The sequence below is a fragment of the Chroicocephalus ridibundus genome, chromosome 1 (genome assembly GCF_963924245.1).
Source record: "Chroicocephalus ridibundus chromosome 1, bChrRid1.1, whole genome shotgun sequence".
Taxonomy (NCBI): domain Eukaryota; kingdom Metazoa; phylum Chordata; class Aves; order Charadriiformes; family Laridae; genus Chroicocephalus; species Chroicocephalus ridibundus.
This window is the reverse complement of record NC_086284.1, coordinates 186264858-186292082: the sequence shown is the minus strand read 5'-3', so window position 1 is coordinate 186292082 and position 27225 is coordinate 186264858. Positions and strand designations below refer to the sequence as shown.

Sequence of the window (27225 nt, the reverse complement as noted above, 5' to 3'; positions counted from 1 at the left end):
GGGCCTCTTGGATCCTCCTGGGACCTCTTGCCAGGTGCACGTCGCAACCTCAGCCTGGCCAGGAGCAATGCCCACAAGATACAGAGAAGAGGAGGTAAGGGAAGAAGAGGTTGCACAGGAGCACTGCAGTTACGTCTGGCTAATGCTCATGAATTCATGTAGAAAGTAAATAAAAGCAAGATGTAAAAAACCAAACCCACAAAAACTTACAGATTCTGCTATTCTTCACAGAAGGAAGTAGAGTTGGCAGAAAGCAAAGCCTGAACTCGAGTTGTGTCAGCAGATTAATGTCAGTAATATGCCGGGCTGCTCCATGGAGCATTCAGTGATGACAACTCTTTCTCAGCAACAAGAGGCTTTGAATCCTTACAGCCAAAATCAGCACTTCTGGCAGCCTGGAAAGGTCAGCTGGCATCGAATCTTCACTGATCAGCGAGGCTCCTTTCTGGCTACTACAGCATGCAGCTTGACTTCAAGGATTGGCTTCGTATGACAGTTTTTGGAGAGTCTTTCAGTGTGGATGTTACAGAAAAAACACTTGCCACTGCTGAGAGCATGGCTTTTTGAAAGGATTCAGAGAGTTAGACGCAAATGGTCCATTATGGCAGTATTCCCACAGGCTAATGTACGTTCAAAGACATTAGACTCCCAGTTTTCCTGTGCGGTCAGTGCAGAGAGAAAGGCTTTCTGAAGCTCTAAAGCATCCTCTGGAAGACAATATTTATCTTCAACCTACGCAGATGGCAGCAGGCTACAGTCCGGGAGTACTTGTGTGAAAATGCTATGGTCATCGCAAGTAATGTCATCATATATTTGAAAACACAGACATTGTATATTGATAAGTACCTACCTGTGAAAGTATTTTCTCCTTGAAGTACAATGCACGCTTACTGTACTGCGGAAAGACGTTTCCGTGGTGTGGAAAGATCCTAATATAATATGGGCTACTATAATGCTTTCTGTCACAAGAATCAAAATGATTTTCATCTGTTAATGAATCAAGCTCCACAAAGATGCTCAGAGTCAGACTTTAAAGTAGGCATTACCAAAATATCATTCCACAGTATTTCCAAAGTGGTTATCGATAGTCATAAGTTGTAGCTTAGAGCATCCTACATGTACATGAAGGTCCTTTTTCAAGTCTTATAAGTCTGGTCAAATTCCTCTCACAAGCTTTGTGAAAGAAAAACATTCCTTATCAGAAAGATAAGGCTTATCCTACTTTGCTCTATATCAGTGTATTGGAATACCTGAAATTTGTGGCATCCATCCATTCTGGTGACAGCTGCAGTTGGTCCGTCTGGAAACAACAGCCATAAGAGCTGTGTTTCTTCTGGCCTCCATGGGAACATGAGTTCCCACCCTGGCTGTTTTGGGAACCACATAGAGCCATCCTCATAGTTTTATATTTAGTCTCCAGAAATGTACGCACACTTTCTCCTGTTGCTGTGTCAGTTCTTCTCCTCCCACTACAAGGGTGCAATACGAATTTGCAAAGCTGACAGCAGCACGCATACCCTGTTGTGATGTTATCCCCTTTAGTGAGTACATCTTTGAAGAAGAAAATATTACATTCTGGTTTTAGGGCACAATTAAATTAGTTACTTGATTTTTTGTAGAGGAAAAATAAAACCCCTAAACATTCCTACTTCAATTACAAGATTTTAGCATCTCTCCTGAAAGTTACTTATTTTTACAAGTGATGGCTTGGAGATAGTACGAAATCTACTCAAAAGCACAAAAACTTAAGGAAATACCCAGGTCACTAGTCCTGTTCCACCCTTACAAATCAATTTGATTATCCACTGCCTCTTAGGGAGATCATGGATTAATATTACCATTGTTTACATACTGTGAGCAAGGTTGCCTGAACTCACGACATGATGACAATTAAAGTTTTAAACCAGAAAGTACTTCTTTTCTGTCCATGTTAAGGTCTTCTTATTTCTGGGATGAACGATCTGCACCTGCATTACTGAGACAACAAATAATCTTCCAGTTCTCTACACAGGAGGAAATCATTAAGGCAGTATTAAGATTTAAAATATTTCCAAAAGCCTGGGTCCCTACCAAGGTTCAGGCACTGCTTTTGTTTTCAGTTTTGACTCCTGTATGCTATTTTCTCGCCTCTATCTCAAAGAGTAATATCTTTCCTCTGGCAAAATTTTCCCCTTACAGCATTTCTATTTTTAACAAATTGCATGGCCAATGCAGGGGAGCAGCCTGAGCTCTCCACAAGAGAAGCTCATCACTTCTGGGTGGCAGGAAAACAGCGTCGCTTCTGAGTCCCAGACCTCGCTCTGACTTTTGAACACCATTTTGACAAGAAAAAGGGTCCCCTCACACGTCATCACCGTGAAATGCACCCTGAACAACACAGCAAGCGACATATCTGCACTGATAGTGAAAATTAGTTTAGTCCCTGATTCTTTGTAGTAGGTGAAAGCAAATTTTGCAAGTTATGCCTTACTGATCAAGACCTGTAGGAGTGCTACAGGAAATATACCCATAACTCTGAGTTATTCCCAGAGAGCGTGGTATTTTGTATAGGCCGAATTTGATACTATTGTATACACTGGAGAGATTCACTTACACTGTTGAAGAATATGAAAACGGCACAGTAATGACATGGAAGTTTTATAACCTTTTTATACATCGTGATGATGAGGATTTTAAAACTTCCTTCTATTGCATTTCTTTATTGTGAAGCAATTAATTATAAATCACCATGGATGTGCCAAGTACGCAGCACATTGATTCTTCTGGCGTGCTTTCCAGCAATTTCTCCCCACTGAGTATAAAAGGAGCGGGATCTGGCCGTGCTGGAGAGCTGGCCATGTGCGCTCTTATCACTCTCAGGCACTTACACGACACGACATGCACATGATTGAGCTGGGAATTCATCACAAGCAGCCTGAATACAGCAAACAGCACTTTGCAGCCGCTATTTTGCAGATGGAGCGCCAATGAGAATTCATTTTCCTTAATACAAAATGATAATGCCAACAGCCACAATGCCAACCCTATAATAAAAGCCTTGGGGAATAAATGATGAGAATGTAGCTTCTACGTACCTGTTACATTTCTGAAACGAGACGGAGGCTCCGCCTAGGATCAAATTTTGTGACAGACCTCGTGGATGTGGGGTAAAGTATTTGTTATTCAGAAAAGAAGTGTTTGCCTAGTTCGGTGAAAGGAAAAAGCCTATTTTCACAACTGATATGAAGCAGGTACTGTTGAAAGCCAGACTGACTCTGAATTAGGTGTGAATTAATAGGTGGGACTGCTGAAAGACAAAAACATTACAGCGTTAAAGGATAAAAATGACCGTTTTTAGTAAATGCAGTGATTTCTGACATTTTACTGTATCCTTTTTTCTGTAATGGGAAGGAAATTTTAAGAAAATTACATACCACAAATGTAGCAAAAATAATAGCAGCATGTCTAAATATATTTTTAAAATGTGAAATGATATATGGGACAGCATATTCAACAAATCGGCTTATCTCTACAGAACATACGGGTCATAGAGACCATTCACTCCAACATGATCACTTTGCTTAAATTGTATGCAGTGATTATCCATGCTTGAAAATAAACAGAGGAAGGGAGGGGAGACACATGCATTGAAAAATAGATCAACTGTCTTTTTAGTATATGGACGAAAAGGGAAAGAGAGATGATAAAATCAGAGTTGTCTCACCCCAAAATTACTGATTGGATTGCAATTACAAATGTCGTTCACTTGCCCTCATGAATGTTAGTTTAAAAAATAGGGTTTGAAATGATTTCAGGCAATAGGTCAAGTATATTAATTTCTGCTTTAAAAAACAAGGTCAGAGAAGCAAGTATGCCCTCTGCCCTTTTGCAAAACATCTCCTTCAGCAGGATCTAGCTTTGACTGACACATCTGAGCGTGTTAGTAGGAGTGGTAACACCATACCAACACTGTTCCCTCCATGGCTTAAATCAGAAAGAATCTCTGTTCTGGCACTAAAACCAGGAGAAAAGCTTTTTTTCTCTTCCACCAACAGTTAGGTAACAGTGGACTGCCTGGGGAAAGGCTCAAGATTTTTTTTTTGTTCTAAATACTCAGGTAAAAAATACAACAAATCCAGTGGTTTTCAGTGATTCTGGTGCCAGGTAAAAAGAGCAAAGAGGACCAAAGTCAGACGTCGCCTGCTCTGAGATTCTATCTGGTGCAATCAAACCCTCTGCTCCAAGTGCAAAAGGCTAATTGAGCTGCTCCAGGCAACAGCAGCGCTTATCTGAGTTAATTTATTTTGTGGTATGTTATTGCCAACAGCACCTCAGCTACCAGGGAAAGTGCTAGAAATCCTTTCATTTCTGTGAAAGGACATTTTGGCTTATGCAAAGGGCAGCGTTTGCACTTGCTGCGGCTCTGCTCTGTGGAAGGAGCAGGTATCAGAGCCTCCACCCCCTTCTGGAGAGGCTGTCTAAGGCTTGTTTGGTTCTGGGGAGCATTTTGGTTTTAGGACTGTTAACCCCTGAGGAGAGAAATTGTCAGTGTACTGTATTAGGCAGCTCTCAAGCAAACGTGTTCTCTCCCTCCCCACCGCTCTTCCCTTCTCCTGACGTCCCTCTCAGGGACATACGCTGCAGCAGCCTGTGATGCTCCACGCATAGTTCAAAAGTGCAAATAAGTTCAAAATTGCTGAATTCAAAAGGTGATCTGTGGTAAGAGCTAACATGAGGATTTCAATTGAGTTTGGTGATCGAGCTAATCTAATTGAAGAAAACATCTTCCCACTTGTCTAGGAAAGGTCTGCATGATGCAATTTGGCTCAGTTTGCCAAGGAAATACTTACAGTTGGTCCTGGACTGTCATCAGAAATATTCATAGAGCCCCTCTGTATACCAGTGTCGCTTTATGCTAACAGAGTTGTTTCACATTAGTGATGATCACATTAGTGATGTTTCACATCTGCCAAGGAGATCAGCTCCAGCACAGGTAAGTCTGTGCTGGGGAAGGAAATCGCGGCAAAGGAACGGCCAGGGGCTCGTTTTTGAGGCTTTTAAAGCCAGGAAAAGGGGCCAGCCCGAGCCGGTACCCGGCCCTTCTGGGGGGCGGGGACAGCTGGGGAGCCGAGGGCGGAGCCACCACCCCCGGCGGCAGGTGTGAACGAGCAGAGGGTGGGACCACTCTCCCCCCTCATAAAAGAAACCTTTTGGGAGCAAACCACTGAGCAAACGAGCTGCAAGTGGGTGTTCCCTGGGTGTGACCTGAGGTATCACCCAGGTGCACCACAATGAGAGTGTACTTCCTGGGCTGGAGAAGGGGGCGGCCAAGCAGGGTGTGACACACCAGTCCAATCACAGCGGTCTGCACAGCAGTTCGTGCAGGATAGAGCTGAAAAACTGCTAACCCGGCTAGGTAGTGATGGTAACTACTCGCAAGATGACTGTGGCTCCACAACCACCAGGTCTGATGCCGCCTCTCAGACGGAGCTCTTGTGGGAACATGCTACCACACAGACATCGGGCTGTAGGGTATGCCCTGCTCTTACGCTAGTGTCGGACGGCAATGATGGGCATACCTGTAGGAGATGTGCTCAGGTAGAGGATCTTCTCCAATTAGTCATGGAGCTCAGGGAGGAGGTAAGTAGGTTGAGGAGCATCAGGGAATGCGAGAGGGAGATAGATTCCTGGAGCAGAATCCTGCATCCCATGACAGAAACCCAGCAGGCAGATAGAACCCCTGTAACAGAGAGCTCCATATCCTCTCTCACCTCAACTGAAGGCGGTAACCTGGAGGACAGGGGGCAATGGCAGGAAGTTCCTGCGCGGCGCAACAGGCGCTGCACTCGAGACTGCCCGATGACTACCCCATCTTCCCAGGTGCCATTACTTAACAGGTACAGTGCTCTACAGAGGAACCTGGATGATGACGAGCACAATATTTCTCCTATTTCTCCTACCCTGGAGCCGCCAGCAAGGTCTAGTCAGACCTCCCCCTGCATCAAAACCTCTGCGGTAAAGAAGAAAAGACGGGTCCTTGTCATAGGTGACTCATTACTGAAGGGAACAGAAGGCCCAATATGCAGGCCGGACCCGGTACATAGGGAGGTCTGCTGCCTCCCTGGGGCCCGGGTCAAGGACGTGAAGAGGATGCTTCCTTCCCTGGTATGGCCCTCAGACTACTATCCACTTTTGCTCTTTCAGGTAGGCAGCGATGAGGTAACAAGAAGTCCAAGGGCAATGAAGAAAGATTTCAAGACCCTGGGACGCCTGGTCAAGGGATCAGGAGCACAAGTTGTGTTCTCGTCTATTCCCCCAGTTGCGGGGAATGATGAGGGGCTAAATAGAAGGAGCCACCAGATCAATGCCTGGCTTCGAGCTTGGTGCTGCCGGCAGGACTTTGGGTTCTTTGATTATGGCCTGATCTACAAAACGCCTGGCCTGCTGGTAACAGGCAGGAATACCTTGACCTCTAGGGGAAAAAGGGTTCTAGGACAAGAGTTATCGGGGCTCATTGAGAGGGCTTTAAACTAGATTTGAAGGGGGGTGGGGATGGTACTGGGCTTGCTGGTGAGGTGCCAGGGTGTAGTTGCTCAGCGCTCGTGGGCCAGTGTGCCAGTATTTCTGAAAGCCAGAAGGCACACCACATCTCAAGGGTCAAAACTACACACACAACTCCCTCTCTGAAATGCTTATACACCAATGCCCGCAGCATGGGGAATAAGCAGGAAGAGCTGGAGGTCTGTGTGTGGTTGCGGGGCCATGATCTCATTGCAATTACTGAGACGTGGTGGGACAACTCGCATGACTGGAATGCTGTCATGGATGGCTATGTCCTTTTCAGGAAAGACAGACCAGCAAGGCGTGGTGGTGGAATTGCACTCTATGTGAGAGAGCATTTGGAATGCATTGAGCTCTCACTAGGGGTGGATGAAGAGCGGGTCGAGAGCTTATGGGTGAGGATTAAGGGACAGGCAAATATGAGGGACACTGTTGTGGGTGTTTATTACAGGCCACCTGATCAGGATGGGGAAATTGATGAGGCTTTCTACAGACAACTGAAGGTAGCCTCGCAAGCGCAGGCCCTGGTTCTCATGGGGGACTTCAATCACCCCGATATCTGCTGGGAAGATCACACAGCCAGGCATGCACAGTCCAGGAGGCTCCTCCAGTGCATTGACGACAACTTTTTGACACAGGTGGTACAGGAGCCAACAAGGAGAGGAGCACTTCTAGACCTGGTACTGACAAACACAGAGGGATTGGTGGAGGACATTAAGGTTGGGGGCACCCTAGGTTGTAGTGATCATGAAATGATTGAGTTCAGGATCATGGGTACTATCCACAAAACAACAACAAGAAGTAAAATTACAACCTTGGATTTCAGGAGGGCTAACTTTGACCTCTTCAAGAAACTGCTTGGAGAGATCCCGTGGGCTAGGACTCTGGAAGGCAAAGGGGCTCAAGAAAGCTGGTTGATATTCAAAGACCACTTCCTCCAAGCTCAGGATCGGTGCATCCCTAAGAGAAAGAAATCGGCCAAGGGACGCAGGAGACCTGCATGGTTGAGCAGGGAGCTTCAGAAAAAGCTCAAGTGGAAGAAGGAAGTTTATAATAAGTGGAAGAAGGGACTGACCCCTTGGGAGGATTACAAGAATGCCACCAGAGCGTGCAGGGATGAAACAAGGAAAGCCAAGGCCGCCTTGGAATTAGACCTGGCTAGGGACATCAAGCACAACAAAAAGAGCTTCTACAAGTATATTGGAAGCAAAAGGAAGACCAGAGAAGTTGTAGGCCCACTGCTGAATGAGGCAGGAGTCATGGTGACGGAGGATGTGGAGAAGGCAGAGTTACTGAATACCTTCTTTGCTTCGGTCTTTTCTGCTCGGCCCAGCCCTCAGGAGTCCCAGGCATTGAATAAAGTAACAGGGAAAGAAGAAGACTTCCCTTGGGTTGAGGAGGAGCGAGTGAGGGACCAATTAGACCATCTAGATATTCACAAGTCCATGGGCCCTGATGGGATGTACCCGAGAGTGCTGAGGGAGCTGGCAGAAGTCATTGCTGGGCCGCTCTCCATCATCTTTGAAAAGTCCTGGAGAACAGGCGAGGTGCCTGTGGACTGGAGGAAAGCCAATGTCACTCCAGTCTTCAAGAAAGGCAAAAAGGAGGAGCCGGGGAACTACAGGCCGGTCAGCCTCACCTCCATCCCTGGAAAGATGATGGAACAGCTCGTTCTGGGTGTCATCTCAAGGCACGTGGAGGAAAGGAAAGCTATCAGAAGTACTCAGCATGGATTCACCAAGGGGAAATCATGTCTGACTAATCTGATAGCCTTCTACGATGGCATGACTAGATGGATAGATGAGGGGAGGGCGGTAGATGTGGTCTACCTTGACTTAAGCAAGGCGTTTGACACGGTCTCCCACAGCATCCTCATAGGGAAGCTTAGGAAGTGTGGGTTAGATGAATGGACAGTGGGGTGGATAGAAAACTGGTTGAAAGATAGAGCTCAGAGGGTTGTGATTAGGGGCACAGAGTCTAGTTGGAGACCAGTGACGAGTGGTGTTCCCCAGGGGTCAGTACTGGGTCCAGTCCTGTTCAATATATTCATCAATGACCTGGATGAGGGGATAGAGTGCACCCTCAGCAAGTTTGCTGATGACACCAAGCTGGGTGGGGTGGCTGACACACCGGAAGGCTGTGCCACCATACAGAGAGACCTGGACAGGTTGGAGATCTGGGCAGAGAGAAACCTTATGAAGTTCAACAAGGGCAAGTGTAGGATGCTGCACCTGGGGAGGAACAACCCCATGCACCAGTACAGGTTGGGTGCTGACCTGCTAGAGAGCAGCTCTGTGGAAAGAGACCTGGGAGTCCTGGTGGACAACAGGATGACCATGAGTCAGCAATGTGCCCTGGTGGCCAAGAAGGCCAATGGCATCCTGGGGCGCATCAAGAAGAGCGTGGCCAGCAGGTCAAGGGAGGTCATCCTCCCCCTCTACTCTGCCTTGGTGAGGCTGCACCTGGAGTACTGTGTCCAGTTCTGGGCTCCCCGGTTCAAGAAGGACAGGGAACTGCTGGAAAGGGTGCAGCAGAGAGCTACAAAGATGATTAGGGGACTGGAACACCTCTCTTATGAGGAAAGGCTGAGGGATTTGGGTCTCTTCAGTCTGGAAAAAAGACAGCTGAGCGGGGACCTTATCAACACTTATAAATACTTAAAGGGTGGGTGTCAGGAGGATGGGGCCAGGCTCTTTTCAGTGGTGCCCGGGGATAGGACAAGAGGCAATGGGCACAAACTTGAACATAGGAAGTTCCACCTAAACATGAGGAGGAACTTCTTTACCCTGAGGGTGGCAGAGCACTGGCACAGGCTGCCCAGAGAGGTGGTGGAGTCTCCAACTCTGGAGACATTCAAAACCCACCTGGACGTGTTCCTGTGTAACCTGCTCTAGGTGACCCTGCTCTGGCAGGGGGGTTGGACTAGATGATCTCCAGAGGTCCCTTCCAACCCTATGATTCTATGATTCTATGGTTTCTAAATCAATCTAGTTAAGTGGATGCAAGAAGTTACATGAATAGTCTTTCTCCTTTTAAAAAAAATAATGCTTAAAATATGCCATTTTAAATTAGCCAAATGAGACAGAAAATTTCAGTTAAATTAAAACAACCTACAGGTCGATGCCTGGATAATCTCATGTTGGATTTGGTTGGATACGGTTGGACTCAATGATCTCAAAGGTTTTTTCCAACCTAAATGATTCTATGTTTGATCAAAGAAAACACCTGAATCCACAACTAACTTCCCCTGATATCTAGGTGTCATCAAACTGATTATATCATTCTAGACTCTCCTCTTCTCCCCTAGCAAATGTAGACTTCATTAGGAGAACTAAATTATATTATTCCAGTCAATTAAGTTATTTTTCAAAGGAAAGGAAAATAGATTTATGCAAGGAAAAGAATCCACCTAATATAATGAGAGCATAAACCAGTCTTTCAAAAGAAAAATATTTTCTCCACTGCATCTGTTCAGTTCTTTAATGTTAAAATTAGAGCATAATCCTTTTACCTATGACATGACCTCTTCGGCAAGTTTGGGATATCTCTTCAAAAACAAATACTAATACTCTCAGACTTTGATTTTGTATGGATCACCTTCATACTTGTATTACTGTCAGAATTCTGTTAACACCCACCCTCCGAAATACCCATGAATTCCATATTTAGGTAAATGTACAGTGTTTCATTTTCTAATATTTATCAGGTACCCCCTGAAGGCAAGAGCTCAGATATTAGACTTTTTTTAAAAATATCAAGTGAACTTTGTCCAAAATTACTTCTTGCTCTGGTCTTCCTCATGCTCAAATTTCTACCCTTATCTACATCTGAGCCCTTCTGAGTGAAGGGAAAAACGAAAAAGAAACATGGGAAAAATTCCTTAAATATCACAGGAAAAGTTCCTTAAATATGCACTCTCTTTCTCTCTCTCTATAATGATTTGAGTATTGTTTACCAGAAAGAGCAAAAAGAAAGTCAGTAAAATTTAAATGGCTCAATCTGTAAATGAAACGTGTATCCTGTCTTCTCAAAAGCTATTACTTACTAATGCCAGTTCTCATCATTTAGAAGCCATTTGGAAGTAGCTGTTTCAATTTATCAATTAAAATGATCCCTTGCAGCAATTTTACAGTACATCCAGAAACTGTCTTCAGGAAGTCAGTCGACACAGAGAACTACGAAGGAAGAGGCTGGAAACGGTCCCTCAACCTGCCAGCGCCAAATGGTGATGTTTCAGCCTTGATGAAGACAGCAGAAGTGTGTGCTGGGCAGCATGGACGGCTGTAGTCCACAGAGGACTGTCAATCCTACATTGCTTTAGAGATGGCCACGATAGCATACTTTGGCCCACAGAGGCCAGTTTATCCTCAACCAGGGCAGAGACACGAGAGGTTGTTAGGAATACGCTGCAGTCGAGGTATAAAAGCACTCTGAAGGAGGCTGACTTACTTCTGCAGAAAGAAATAACCATAGAATCATAGAATGGTTCAGGTTGGAAGGGGCCTTAAAGATCATCTAGTTCCACCCCCCCTGCCATGGGCAGGGACACCTCCCACTAGACCAGGCTGCTCAAAGCCCAGTCCAGCCTGGCCTGGAACACTTCCAGGGATGGGGCATCCACAGATTCCCTGGGCAACCTGTTCCAGTGCCTCACCACCCTCGCAGTAAAGAATTTCTTCCTAATATCTAATCTAAATCTCTTTTCTTTCAGTTTAAAACCGTTACCCTCGTCCTATCACTCCACTGCCTGATAAAGAGTCCCTTCCCATCTCTCCCGTAGGCCCCCTTTAGGCACTGGAAGGCTGCTATAAGGTGTCCCCAGAGCCTTCTCTTCTCCAGGCTAAACAACCCCAACTCTCTCAGCCTGTCCTCAGAGCACAGGAGCTCCAGCCCCCTGATCATCTTCATAATCTTTTGCTATCCTATATGAAAGTGTATGGTTTAATCGTAACTTGACCCTAGGGTTTTGCTTGTTGAGAATAACGAGCTATATGATCTGTTAGTCCTTTGACACTGTCATTAGCAGTCCTCAGAAATCTGGCTTTTTGAAGAAGCAACGCTAAGGAGATAGACACATTACTAACCCGAAGCACTATTTGCCTAACAAGCGAGGGCTGAACATCTGGGCTAAAAGGACATGGCACTGGCTGTCACAGCCAACAGTAGGTGAAGGGCTGGTTCAGTTCACCCCCAGCTTCCAGCTTGGCTGGCAGCTGCTCAGCTTATTTGAGGGTCAGTCAGCCATTGTATGTGTTCATCGTTAGTGACGTGGTTGTAGTTGGGTACTTAACCTTATCAAGGTCATACAGCTGCTCAGGGCTGGCCTGAGAGGTTTCACGGTGCCTCACGTGACCAGTTTCTAATGCACTCCACAAAAGTTTATGCCTTGCAGGCATGTGGGGTACTGGAAACACACAGAGGCAAGGACATGATCTCCCAGAGCTGGCTGCAGCCACTACCCTTATTTTCGATGTGAGACAGCTGGAACTGATGCAACAGGCCCTTGAGTAAGAGAAAAGCTAGTCACCACCATTAAAGTGGTGGAAGACTGAGGTTCAGTGAAGGACCGCAAAAATACACAGTATTCAGCTACGGCTTAGAGCCTTGACTATGGCCTTGTGTGGCACAGCGTTAGGCACCGGAAAGAAGACAAGGGAAAGCAAAACTCACCCGGGGCTACCTGAACTCCATGGGGAATATCTCATTCTGGGCATCCTGCAGAGGCAGTGAGTGACCATGCCCAACCAGAGACTTCTTGTCAGTGGGTTGGTACCTCTGCCTTACTGCAAACCCATTTTAAGAGCATGGCTGGACCGGTGCCAGAGCACTCATCACCTTGCAGAAGCTATTAAAAATATCATTCAGCTCTTCAGTAGTTGCTGGAAAGAGCAACACGAAATCCAGGACATAGAGTAATGGGGATGACATGGTGGTAGGACAGGCCTGCCGACGAAGGCTCACTAGGAGGGTAGACTGCACTGGAGGTGCCGGTGTGACGTCCGGGCAGCCTCTCCTGCCCATGCAATACCCCAGGGTGCTGGTGGCTGTGGAGCTGGATGGCAGTGCCAGCTCCCTGTTCACAGCCCTCAGGGGACTTGCCTTGTGGTGGGAAGAGAACAGCAGCTGGATTGGCTTTCCACAGCCTTCCAAGGAGACGACTGGGATTGTAGATTTGTGGTGTTGGTGCTTATGGTAAATATTCAGTAAAGACTTTAAAAATGTTTATTAAAACTGCACCTACTGAACACACGAGACTGTGATAGCGTAAAGAAGCAGCAAACAAGCCAACAGCTCCTGCTAAAGCTTCAGTTTTACCGCCTTATTCCTAATCACAGTTACAACTGTGAGCACTTTGAAGCAGTCAGTAAAATACAGCCAGTTAATAATCACAGTAAATATCTGCCGTTCAGAGCAACGCTCAGCTTCTCTAGTCACCTGGCAGGATTACTCTGATCCCACAAATCCCCACACTCTTGCTGCAGGAAGGCTGCAGGAACTTTCCTTTTTTTTATTTAGGACTACTATGCAGTTTTAAAACACACAGTCAGTCTGATACATGGTGTCACTGGCATGGACTGAGGACGGCAAGTAGCTGCTAAGTAGATGTGGGTGCCTCCCAACCGCACCAACAACAGCCTGCTTTCAGCCCAATTTGGAACTGACGGTCAATGCCCTTGTGTAAACACCAAAATCTGGGTCAATTAACCTCACGCAGGACAACAAAGCATTATATCTGCCTGGAGCTGTAATTGATCTGTACAATTTTCCGCGGGAGTTTTTGCCCCCGCGTTCCCCACTCTCTCTCACCACCCTTTCAGCCCTTTGGCCCCGGGTCACTGATCGTCTCCTCACACAACACGGAGGACACCGCGGCAGCAGGCCATGCAGGAGCATGGCACGGCAGCAGGCCATGCAGCTTAGCCAAATCTTTTCAATAAAAGAATCTTTGAGAAGGAGATGGTGCCAAGCCTTTGCCAAATTGACAGATGACCCAACTATATCACTGATTTTAGCAAAAACAATTGATGTTTTTCCACCATACCTTATATGTAAACATAAGGATTTTGGTTTATTGCATATATACAGACAAATGGAGGAAAGAGCTTTATGAAAGGACACTAACCTGCTTGATAGTAGAAGCCATTTTTAAATTTACACAGATAAATATACAAATAAAAGACCCAAACCCTATGTCATCTTTCTCTCCTAATATTTATTATCCCCTGCCTAGGAAAAGAATTTCCATCTTCTGTTTCCCTGAATATCTGAATGAAAATCTCCAGCAATTTTCTAATTCCACATAATTCGCGCAGATCACAGCAACACTGTTTCCTGATCCAACCTTTTTTCCAGAGAGCTTGCTTTCAAACAATTAGCTACATCAGGATTTCTCCATAGCAAATCAATTGTTGATAGCTTTGGCTCACCCAGAGAGAAGCTTTGGCATGACGACGTGCCTCTCAAAATAAATCACAAAAGATGGCAAGTGGCTGTTACAGTAAGCCTCTCAAAAGTAAATTAGAGTTGCCATACCATGTAGCCCTTTGATTCTGATTTGTTTATCCTTTACCCTTTCAGTATATTCCCCAAAGATAGAACAAGACAGACATGCTCCAATTACTCTTCTTTGGTAACCTGTAATTCCTTGCAAAACTCCTTTGAAGTTGGTACTAACCAATGTGAAGAAGACTGGCAAAGTCCAGCCAAAAAAAAAAAAAAGCAAATATAGGTGAAAAAGGAATAGGAAATAGAATAGTATGCTCATTACAATAACACAACATTTTCCAGTCCCAGCCAGTCCTACCAGGTTCATAAACTTTGACAATGATACATTTGGGCAAGCAAGGAAGTAGCACATACAAGACAAGGGCCAAGTCTAGAGAAAAGCTGTGCTTTCTGAATTCACAGGGTGTACAGCCTTCTATATGTTTCATAAGTTTGTCCAAACACTGCATTTCCTCTTTTAAGAAAAATCTTTAGGAAGCAAATTCTATAAGACTGCTGGAACCATGTGCCACCGAAAGGATTAATCGAAATATTTTCCCTATTTCGTGAAGTTATCCATGGAGAGAAGCCACCCAGCCCTAAGAAGAAGCAGGAGCCCTGGTGATGGTGGCAGGCTTGTTCGCCACATGTAATGCCAAGCATACAGCGAGCAGCGGAGGTTAAGACAACTGATTACAATCAATCCAGTTATTGCAGCTTAATGAGTTACTACTGATTAGCTTGAGTCCTCACAACTGACAACTTTCATTCCTCAACTAAGGCAACTGCAAAGATAGCGTGTTAACTTTTACCTGCTTTCATTATGTGTCAATATTTATAATCAAATACAACCACTTTACTTCTCATGAGTAATCCCATGACTAAGTTTTGAATAAAATGAGCACAATGCCCCCCATTTAAAGTTTTCAAGCAATTATTGGCAAACACACTATCAGCTGAAGGCCATAAACATTTATCCAGTGCTGCTAGGCATCCTGATGGCAAATCTAATCTTTTTGTTCCGATCAGTCCAAGGGAACTCATGACTTTTTTTTTTCCCTTAGTGATTTTACTGTAAAGATTTTATGAGCCTGTGAAAGGAACGGCAGGAAGGCTGGGCATTTTTCTCAGCAGCCGTCTGAGTTTGCTTCTGTGCTCGCTGCAGAGGAGCCGAGTTATCAGCACGACTGAGAGCGTTTTATAGGGGTCAGCCTCTGCCTCTGAAAAGTCAGCTGTATGCACCGAAAGCAGCTCTAAACACGCATGAGAAATTGCTATGTATGGACCAGAGAGTAAAAGCCAAGGCTGAGCTTGCACTGAAAACATTCACATTCACGCCACGCTTTTTGCTTTCCCCCAACAAGATAACACTGTCACACGGCCCTGCACTCACAGAGAAAGGAGACACGGTTCAAGGACTGACAACAGATGTGTTTTTTAAAACATTTTTCTCTCTTTTTATTGTTTTTTTCCCGATGGTTGCTACAAGCGAAGGAGGTATTCAGAAACGTAACTGCACGATACAAACACAGGCAGCAAACTAAGTGGATGGCATGAAAGGTGTATCTGAGAACACGGAGTTGACAGAATCAGAATCGGATTTTGTTCGAGTAGTTTTCAAGATACTCTCAGCAATGACATTGTCATTAGGGAACAGTTTTACTTTCCCATTCTGACTGTGTTTTGGTTCGTGCACGGGTTCCAGGAAAACCACCCGTTTACCTGTGCTAGCCTTCTTCTCGTCGGCCGGCAGCTCTTGCGGCGGCGTGGAATTCAGTATGGATGAGTGGGCACCGCTTTGGTTCAGCTTCCTCTTCTTCCTTTTCGCCTTACATTGGCACGGACAGGGGGTCAGATAGAGATACAGCAGTACTAAAACAATACTGGCCACGCAGGCAGCAAGGGTGGTAAAAGCTGTGTTAAATGCTTCATGTGCGTGGGACCTGTTCACGGTGAAATTGCTAACATTTATTCTAACCTCTATGGTTTCATTTAATAGTCTTTTCTTATTTATTGCGATGCAGGAATACAGCCCTGAGTCCTCCAGCTGGGCATCTGTTATCTCCAGGCTGCCGTTACGAAACACCTTAAAGTTGTCGGTCTCCCTGTCTGGCTCCAGCAATCTATTGTCCGGACTAACCCAAACAAAGTGCGTGCCCGCATCGCTGATTCTGCTGTCACAGTGTACAATCAGCCTGTCGCCAACCTGGGCATCGTGAATAAACCCAAAGGCTTGGAAAGAGCTGTTGACGGTGCTTTCGGAGCAATTCAGAAAGTTGTCATGCAGTAAAGGCAGTTTATTGTAACCTCTGGGGTCTGATCGCAACAAACAGGTGTACTCACTTTTGAAGTCCACCACTGAGCCGAAGTGCCTTTGATACCAGAAGACTAGCATGGAATACAGCGTACAGTCACAATAAAATGGGTTGCCATGAAGATAAATTCCGCTAAGATGTTTGGCCGGCACTGAACTCAGGCGCTGAATAGGCATCGACTGGATGTGATTAAAGGAAACGTCCAGCAACACAAGGTCTGTCAGCTTATGTTTTCCAGTGTACAAGTCCAGTGGGAAATGCGAGAGCAAGTTATAGCTTAAGTACAGTTTCTGCAATTTGTACAATCCTCCGAAGGCTGAAGACTCTATCTGTGTTATCTGATTGTTGTACAGCAGGAGAACCTCCAGCGCCCTCAGCTCCTGAAACACAGGGCTGCCCAGCGTCTTCAGGCTGTTGGAGGACAAGTCTAGGTACTTCAGATTTGGGGTTGTGGAAAAGCTTCCAGTGTTAATGCTGCTAATGCTATTATGATTGATTATTAAAGTGTTCAGTTTCTCCAACAGCACTGGGACCCATTCAGGCTCCAAAAACCCAATTCTGTTATAACTCAGATCCAGCCTTTTCATACATTTATAAAGATTTCCTGGCACCCGAGAGAGGTTCTTGTTGGTGCAGCTCACGATATCGCTGGCACAGATGCAGGCTGTCGGACACATCCCCGGGGCACTGCCACAAACGCTCACCGTGAAGACCAAGAGGCATGCCAGTCCTTTGCAGTTCGCTTTAAAAACTCCAAGTCGAGTAGGAATCGTCCGCCAGTTTAAAGACATTGTCACTGTCTCTTAGCTGTCTCCCAGCGCTCCTTGCCACAGATTATAAGTGCAGTTAGCTTTGCACTAATCGCTGTCGAAAGAGGGATACAGAGGTACAGCACGTTAACATTTAGGGTTCATACCCTGCCTGATTCCTTATGCATGCCTTTTGAGAAAATACAGGGAATTAATCCTTAATGTTTCATACGGTTAATTATAAAATCTAGTTGTTCTTAGGTGACGTAAGCTTAACGTTGGTTTTTATGTAAACATGAAATTCTGCACCCATGTGTAAATATTCACACTACAGATATTATACGTCTTCTCTTCAAAAACAATGCAGCTGTTCATCAATCTTGGGCCAAGGAATGCAATTTCTGACAGTTCATAAAAAAAATGAATCAGAAACATTCCTCTGCGGGACATGACTGGGCAATGGCATCCCCTATCTGTTTCCAAACCAACCCAGACAGAAAACTTCTGGTACAGGAAAGAAAAATGCTCATCCAAAAATTCTATTTTCTTCTCTAGTGGGGAGCAGTTTCAACATGTGTTTCTTTCCAATCAGAAAATGTCACACATTTTCAAGCAAAGAATTTTCTCAGACTACTTAGCTTTAAATGTCATATGAATTTCTTTCTTCTTTTTTTTTCCCTTTCTTTAATTCAGTAACTGATAGTTCAGGTAGCAACAGCCTATTTTTAAAGTTATTCAAGATGTCCAATTGGAATATTTTGTGTTCTGGTACTTCTACCTTTGCCAAAATAACTGTCGAGGAGAAAATTTTCTATGCCTGGTACCTACCTCAGGCACAAGTTTTTGGGAACTTTCAGTAAGAATGAGTCAGACATTTCTCAAAACTTAGTAAAGGAAAAAAAATATTTTGCTCATACTTAAATAGTAAGAAAAAACCTAACCAAATATTCTCTGTTCTGAGAATATTTTAGTGTCACTATGGTTTGAAGCAGGGACATAACATTTGGCAGGGTAGCGATTCGTGCCAAGGCATATGCTTTTTGCCATCTTCTAACAAAATGCTCACATCCACAGCAGGGTAATGAACACTTCTGTTCACTCTTGCTCTCCCTGGATACCTGTTGAGAGTTTGTCAGTGAATTCCCAGGTGAACCCATATGCATTGATTATCCCCACCCCTTCACAGCTCAAACGCGGTATTCAGCTCCCACATATTAACCTCATACTCATTTCTCCCATCATCTCACCCACCCGTTGGTACAGCATCTGAGCAGGACAAACCCCCGCAATGTCTGCCCTGCGCTGCTGCTGGTGGCCATGGCCAGGAGCTGGGAGACTGCCTGCGGGCAGCGGGGAGGAGGAGAGAGCAGCAACCTCAAATGGACAGAAGCAGAGTAAAAGGAGAAGTTGTATTCTCTGATGAGGCAAGATGGATGATGAAAGGATGAGTCTTGAATACAGAAACATTAAAACCAAGACCTAAAGGGTGGAGGACAGCAAGGCAGAGAAGGAGCCAAAGAAGGGGAGAGAGGTAAAAGGAGGATAAGAGATGCACAGGGGGGGAAGGGCAGAACCAGGGAAGGACAATGCTAATGGAGCATCATCATCATTACTAATGAAGCAACTGAGGAGGAGGTAGTTCGCAGGCAGCGAGGGTGCAGAAGTCAGATGAGGCATATAAGACTGGAAAAGCAGATGGGGAAGGTGTAAAGGGCAAGAAGGTTAAGCAGAAGAGGGGCAAGAGGGTTAAGCAGAAGAGAGACAAGAGTTTCGGGAGGTGAACCTTAGAACACGCTTCTCTGGACAATTTGCATCTGGTACTTATGAATCTAAGATTATCTATGCAATTAATTGATATATGTGAACTGCACTAATTTCCATTTCTCCCCCCAGTTCCTTATTCCCCTCCTCTCTAACCCTCTGCCAATCTGGCAGGCTGCTGTCCTCTGCTGACAAATCTGCTACTCTTAAGTCAAGTGGTAGAGGGTGTGCTATGAATATTAAAAGCTGAACCTTCTAATGACCCATTAAAAGAAGAAATATGAAGGCAGCAGGATGGGAAAATTCACCTTTCACAAGAATTTATACACACTTTGGCTTTAAAGTTTCCCAAAAAACTATATTAAGAGAATAGCAAGGCTGCCAAGTCAATTGCTCAAAAATTAAAGTGTCAGAATTAAGGTTTTCTGCGCTGCTCTAGATTTTATATACAGTCCTTACTTACACGATTGCTTAATTTCTTCCCCAGAACCTTTCCTCCCACTATCTGAGGAAGAATAGGAAAAAGAAAGGGTGATTACATCAAGGGCTGAGTAAATGCCTACACCTGAGAAGCGGGGCATATCCTAGCCTCTGACACAGAATTCCTGTGAGATCAGGCAAATTATGTGAACTAGTGACTGTTAGAAAACAAATAACATGTTACAGTCACCAGCTTGAGAGTTAGAAAATAAGGAACCTCTGTGTATTAAGTTTGGGAGGGACTGATCTCAAGAAGTGCTGAGAGTCAAAATGCTATGGCTCTATCAGGCACTTCTGACTGTAAAGGCTTCTCCTTTCTTCCCTGCGTATAAAAGGGATATAGCAACGTGATCCTAACTATAGGAATATTGTAAAAATAAATGAATTGATTAGAATAAAAGCTTAATGTCGAGATTCATAATGTCTTCTAGGCTTTTAGATCCTACTGAAGTATCTAACTGCATGGGGTTTTCAGTGGGAGGTTAGGAACCCAGAGGAATTATTTTTTGAACTAGTTCTAAGCACCTACCTTAGTTGGTTTTGCTATGGCAACGATTAATAGATACAAATTTTTTTAGAGGGTGAGACCTGTGAAAGCATTATAGAAATGACCGTGAGGAAGTAATTCTGTACCTCAGTGTGGATTTGTATGGCAGGCAGTACATAAGGCACAACGGAAACACACTGACATACGAAAAACATAATTTAATAACTGCTCATTTGTTTAGTGTGTTGCATGAAGCAAGATATATGAAAACCGCATACCATAAAACCATGTGCGTGAGAAGTGAATTATTATAAAGCATCCACAAAATGGGAGACAAACCGCTGTTGCATAGGTTGCCTTTCCCACTAATATTTATATGTCTGATTTTGCAGCCTATGTAATCTGATTTTTAATGCCACTGCACTTGCAAAAAGATGAACGTTCCTATGTTGAATATAACTGTGATCCTGGAGATACTCCAAATGGGATGTACTAGGTCAATGCTCAGTTTTGGAAGGGTTACCAAGTTTAAATAGCCTAAATAGCCTTGAACATTTGTTTCTGTCCATACCTACAATTATCTCACCAGATTCCCTGAGCTAGTCTGCAACCAAATCCCAAAGGCAGATCAGTGGCTAGTGTAAATCAGCACAATACCTTTGAGTTCTAAGGAGCACAAAACCCCTGCAAGGGCTGAAAACTGGGTTGTGCATTTCCGAAGCCCATTCAGGTTGCCAAATGAGAACTGTTTCAGGTAACTTGCTTTGCCTGGCGACACAAATCCAAATTACAGACATCATAAATGTACCATGGGCCACACAAGGCTATTTCGAGGGTACCCTGACAAGTAGAAACATTCCTTGCCATGCCCAACTCCCAGCGGAGTGCCTACATTCCCAACAGGTTCTTTCCCTTTTGGAGAGTAGGACTGTCGAGCTGCAACTTGCCCCTCAACCTGTGTTCCCAAAAACATCTGCATAAATTACACAGGATGGTCTGCAAAGCCAAGCACGCTCAGTATAAATATTCATAACCTATGTGATCACTTGAACTTCTGCAAAATGACTGCATAAACGTTTATGCAGGTTAGTAATGTGTACATGTTATGTGGCAAGGAAGAACAAAGCCTACAATCATCCTCATATTAAAAAGTGGCATTTTGTTTCGTCCCAAAAAACATTACTTCAGGTCTTAGAAATGTACTACTTTACAAACTCCAATATTACGTATCTCAAGAGAGATATTGCTATTAAATACTATCCGCTAACATGTGCCAACAGACTCTGGCTAAGTACTTCACCACTATTTCTGAATGAGCTGGGTAAATAGGTTTTTTGATTTATAGTAAAGTGAAGGGCATGGTTAGGAGTTTTGTACTTGAATTCTTTTCAAAGAAATCATTTCTTTATGGTGCTAAAGTGTGATATTTTAAGTTCACTGCCAAAAACACAGTACTCCCTGAGATGAATCATCTGTGCGGTAATGGTGCACATGCTTCTCAACTGTTTGAGAAGAAATGCAGGACATATCTTCATATAATAGGGAATATCTTCTGTTGTCAGGAACAGCTCAATTGACAGATCAACTTCTAGAGAAGCTGAGGATTTGTCTCCTGGATTTGATCTTTTTCATGTGTGTGTTTGTTGGGGTTTTTTTGTTTGGTTGGGGTTTTTTTGTTTCTTTTTTTTTTTTTAAAAAAAAAAAAAAAGCAATGAGAACCTAGAGCTGCTTATGGAAAAGGGGAATGCTGGGCAACCATAAACATCACCACCATCAGTTATCACTGCAAGATCAACTAATATCCTAAACACTCATTTCCACTTTCTCTGGGCTCTTTCTCCCACTCATGCTACATTAATAATCTCTATACCAGCTTTCTCTTCTCCTCTAAGTACCTTCAGGCTTATTACTGTTTCTTCCAGGGAAACCTGTACACCAAGTCATCTCTCACGGTTCATTTGAGACTTTGCTAAAACATCCTTATGTGGCACATCTCTTAATTTAAGCAGTGAACTGGGAATCACAAGTCACCTGAATACTTTTGCAAATGCTACCATTAGTCTTTTCAACGTTGAACAAACTGGATTGATAAATGCTTTACAGTAGGAATAACATCTTCCTGTACACTGATGATGTAAATAGTCCCACATCTGGCTGGCAGTTTCTGCACAGTGAAAATACAAATATTTGCACACAAGTCCCTTGTACTACTGCAGGAATACTGCTGAGCCTCTAGAGCGCTCAAACGCTAGAATATATCACAGGTCTCAGTCCACCCTCCAGAAGGTCCACATTGTTTCTACATTTCCTAGCTCTTTCCCTTGTGCCACATCTCCTGTGCCTGTCTCCTCTGACTCCTCTGTCCCCCTGTCTCGCCAGCCCACAGGTCACTCACGCACCTTTGTGCCTTCCCATTGACTTCCAATGCCCACACAGTTGCTCTCCCCTCTTACCAGTCTACATATCAGACGAATCAGGGCGGTGTTAGTTAAATACATAAAACATGAAATGAAACGGTGATGGCTCAGGTGTCAAGAATGTTTCTTCACAGCCCTTTTTATTTTTGTCATGGCATTTGACAAAGCTTTCCTCATGAACTCAGGAGAAAAAAGTGACTGTTAGAATGGGGTTTTATTAATTTATAACAACAATATTATACAAGTACAATTATTCATGCTTTTAATCCTAACTTTATGAATCCTGCTTAAGTACATGACATAGCCATTAATTACAGACTAGTGGCATCCCACATAATTAATCTTTTAAAATGCTACACTTATAAGGAAGGTCTGCGTAAACTTCCATTCCTTGTGTGTGTGCGTTGGGGATGCTGTCAGAGGAAATATCCCCGTAGTGGCCACCTCACTCCAATCTCCAGGCTCTACTCTGCTTCTATCTCTCCTGAGTGGGAAAGGCACTCTCTGCATCAAATGTGCCTGACAGCTGTGCTCAGCATTTCTGACTGAGCAGATCTGGATTATCGTAATCCATGAGATTTAGTGACATGATGGATCGGACAGCAGAGACTGTTGGTGAGCTACATCTGGGTGATGTCTGGATACACTGGACTAAATCCCTGAACTGGGCTAAGCTCTGCGTGATGCAGGACCTAACAATGATGAAAAAAATGGCTTTACATCACCTTTGCAGCAAGCTGATCCTGAGGTCAGTCTGGCAAATGGAGCGGTCTCTCTGGCCAGCACCTGGCCCAACCTCAATAGTGCTGAATTAGAGATGAATTTGTCCTAGTAACTTGAGCCAGCTAAAACTACCTTCTCCCACTCATCCCTCACTAAATATTGAATTTCTCTGAAGACAGATTTATTTATTTTTTTTTGCACCCATGATAACTCATTTGGCTTAAAGAAAACTGAGACATAGATGAGCAACTGGGTGACGTACTTCAGAGCCTGAGTTGGACTAATCATCAGCAGTCTGTCTATGGCAGTACCAGCTCCATGAAGTCAACACTCCGCAGCTTTTACCCCTCTTCAGAGAGTACAAGGGAAATATGCACCAGTAAACCAACAATGCATCTTTTTTGCCATGTTATTTTGTAAATAAAGCTGTACCCTAGCTTAAACCTCGCTAATGACTTCAGTTGCTAAGGAGATCAGCAAATAATTAAGAAAAATCCGCAATGATAAGCGGCAGTGCCTGTTACGGTATCAGTAACCAGTCTCCAAGCAATGCCAGATCCTACGAAAGTTTAGTTGCCCAGCGTAGGATCCTCACCGCCTCCAAAAGCTTCTCTGACGGGCTAAACTTCAGAGAAACCCCCTTGCCTAAGACGGGGTGGGGGGGCTCCTAGCAGCCTCCCTATGGGGAATGCAGCCCCCAGATCCCTACTGGAGGGTCGGCGGAGGGCAAACTTTCGGCCAGCCCGGCGGCCGGGCGGGCTGAGCCGGCATCGGACCGGGGGCACCCACGGGCACCGCGCCGTCCCCTCGCCTCGCCCCCCCAACCCCTCGAGGGGGTCTCTGAGCGCCTTCCCCGGTCAGGACCGCTCCGCTCCGCGGCGGAGGTAGGAACAGGGGCTCCCGCGGCTGCCCCTGGCTCCGGCGGCCCTTCTCCTCCCCGTCTCCTGCCCCTCCGGACCCTGCCTGCCCGCCCGCCATACCCGGGATACCGGGGGGATGTCCGCTCCGCCACCCCGCCGGGCAGCGTTACCTGGAGCTCCCGGCGGCCGCTTCATGTCCGGGGAGCGCGATGCCGGCCCCGCCGCCGCCGCCAGCCCCGGCCCCGCATGCTCCGCTCCGCTCCGCTCCGGGGAAACCGGGGGCCGCCGAGAAGGCGGCAGCGGCTCCGCTGCGCTCCCCGGCGGGCGCAGGCAGTGATGAGCCCGCTGTCCCTCGGGGGTGGAGCGGAGGCCCGGAGCCCGGTACCGGCGGCGGGTGAGGAGGGAGGGCAGGAGACTCCCGGTCACAGCAGCGCCGGCGTTTTTATCCCTTCCTGCCTCCGCCCTCGCGGTTCCCCCCCCCTTCCCCGCCGCTCAGCGCCGGACCCAACTCCGCTTCGCCCCGACGCGCTCCCGGGGGCTTCCGCGGCAACGGGACGGAGCCGTCGGTGCCCCAGGGGAGGAGCGCATCGCCTGCCCCCGCTCCGCCCCTCGCCTCCCCGGGGGATCCGCGGCCCGGCGGGTGTGTGTGTGTGTGTGTGGGTGTGTGCGCCTGTGTGCGCCCGTGTGCGCCCGCTGCTCCGCCCCGCTCCGCTCCTCACTGCGCCGCTGCCCCCGCCGAGCCAGGGCAGAGCTTGCCCTCCCCCGGCTGGGCTCAGCCCCTCTTCCCGGTGTAAAGCAGCCCCGAACCCGCCTGGGGAGGATGGCGGTGTGGGTGTGTGTGGGGGTGTGTGTGTGTGAGGGGGGTTAGGCAGCCCGGGCTCCGCAGCCGCCACGGGGGATTCAGGGTTTTCGAGGGGGGGGGGGGGGGGGGGTGGGGGGGGCGCAGCGGAAGATGCAATCCCCGTGAAATGCATCAAAACTCCCCGTGCGCGGAGAGGGAACCGCAGGGTGTTCGTTAAGGGGCAGATAAATTTAAACGGCGTTGTGTTAGCTGTGGGAAACAGTCCTCCAGTTAATTAAATGATCAAAACCCCACGGAGGCTCGGGGGTAAACTGGGCTTTGATGAGAATAAGAGTCTATCAAATGATACAGGGGGCTATCTAAAGTTAATCGCCGTGTACCCGGCGTGTCTTGACCATGGGATCTGTGGGAGAGCTGCTGCAAGTGGGGAAGCACGACCAGGAAGAGGCAAAGCTGCAGCTGAAAGCCTGAGAACACACTTCCCTCTGTTACACGCTGATTTTAACCCCCCGCTCAGCGAAGTTTCTCACTACATTCCCACCATAATTTAAGAGTACCCTACATTTAAAGACTGAAACTGAACAGGGGCTAGTTTAGCAAATAACAGAGATTGTGGATTTATTGTCATCCAGGCATACAGTTTATAGAATAATTCTCAGCAACAGGGCTTGTGTATTAAAGCTGCTGTAAATCACACTTTTCTTCCAAGTGCACATAGCAAAGTGACTTTTAATATGAGAGTTCGTGGCTGCATATAATGCTCTAGGGTTCCTTCTTGTCCTAAAATCCATGCTACAGGCAAACTAAAATTCTTTAGTATGGTACAAGGTATCTGTTAAAGATGTGATTCAATATAGATTGAAGTCCAGTGAGCCATGGGTGATACTGCTATTGATTTCAAAGACTTCTTGAGTGCTACCTTATCACAAAAATCCAGCTTTTTATTCATCATTCTTATTTTATGTTGAATTTCTGCATTTTTGTGCATTTGGGTGATACACCAGTGAAGTAATTTTAATCTCCAGGCTATTGATTCAACATTGATTGGTTTCAGAGCTTCTATTGGAATATTCATTTGTTTAAAGAAGCTTGTTGTCTTCATTTAGACTAAACCACTAAACTTTTCTAGTTGCCTCGATGTATCAAAATATCGGGTGAAATTTAAGTTGATCACATTGCCAATACAATCTGAGGAAGATGGTAATAACTTTTTTAGTCTCTGTCCCCTGCTGTCAAAACTGAAAATGTTGAGCCTGAATTCTTCTTGAAGACCTACTTATGGAATGAAATTCTGTCTGCAGTAGCATATGGAGCACATGTCCGTTTGTATTTTGCACGCTTTCTTTAAACTAAACTGGTTTTAAAATGCTAACAATATTAATTACAGCTTCTTCAGACCTCGGTAATAAGTGTGGAGCACTGGGAGATGCAAAGTGACGGTACTGCTTGTAGCCAAGTTGTTTAGATTCCAGCCATGAGATCTGGACATACTGATAATTACTTTGGGGAAGGCAGGACCCAAATCACAGTGAAGTGCAATAAGAATTTTGTTTTCCAATTTTATTTTTCTCGCTAAGGCTGTCTGGGATTTGCTTTTTATGTTGGAGATCTCAGGGCCCAGATGCTCAAGAAATTGTTGTGAGTTGTGATGATCCTTACATGAGCTGCTCAGCTTACAGATAGAGGCCATCTGCCAATAAGCAGACTTTGCAGAGAAATCGTGATCAAGGGATGCATCGAACGGTCTGAAACAAGTTCAGAACCACAGGATTCTTGCAAATCTGGAAACAGCTGGTCGTAAGCCCAGCAATTCTTCGTCCCCACTGAATGTTGACAAGTTTACTCGTGGCATGATGCAATCTAGTTCATTGTGTTATCTCACAACATAAAGGTGCTTTAGTCACTTGTTACATACTAAATTACAAGGAATATTGTTTTTTAAAATCTAATTTGCATGGAAGCAATCTGTAATTAGCTTTCTTCTACCAAATAGTGCTGATGTGAAACCACAGCACTATCCAAAATCTCTGTTGATCATACATGGACACAAGCTGTGTGAGGCTGACAGTACGTTAATTAGGACGTGAAACCTTTGTCTTGATAATCTGTACAAATGTAAGGTTTCTGGCATCACCAGTAGAGATTTTTATTGCAGAGAACTGCTGATAGCTGTCTCCTTCTTCCAAAACCATCAGGATCCAGCCTGTGTTTCCTAGCCCCTGTACCAAACTATCTATTAGAGTGAAAGCTTTTCAGTTCTTGTTTTCATGTCCTGTGCAGCGCCAAACAGATGGGGCTTGAGAAGGGCTTTTAATAACAATATTTCTCTTGTGCTCTTGAAAGCCCCCCCAAATACAGAGATGCCTCTAGTATCTTCAAAAAGAACTCGTTTTAGTAAAACAGCAATTTTCTTACAGTTATGTTATTAAATTGATCATTAAAGGACTTTTTTTTCAGAAGCAGGATCCTTATTCACCTTGGCTTCAGGGAGCTTACAGTCCCTTCATAAGCAAGCGATGTAACTGCTGGACTACGGTCTAATTAAGAGGAGGATATTGAAAGAAAGGAATACTCTCCTCCTCTCCTCTTACACGCTGCTTCTGGCA

The 27225-nt window shown here is 45.4% G+C and overlaps 1 protein-coding gene across 1 annotated transcript; it reads right to left on the bottom strand.

The window, feature by feature from the left end:
• Positions 1-15481: 15481 nt before the first annotated feature.
• On the bottom strand, positions 15482-24472 carry AMIGO2 (adhesion molecule with Ig like domain 2). Its single transcript, XM_063323089.1, has 2 exons — positions 23988-24472; positions 15482-17204 (listed from the first exon to the last, which is right to left on the bottom strand). Exon 2 carries the CDS (start codon positions 17129-17131, stop codon positions 15566-15568), a length of 1566 nt encoding a protein of 521 aa, XP_063179159.1. The 5' UTR covers positions 17132-17204; positions 23988-24472; the 3' UTR covers positions 15482-15565.
• Positions 24473-27225: the final 2753 nt, after the last annotated feature.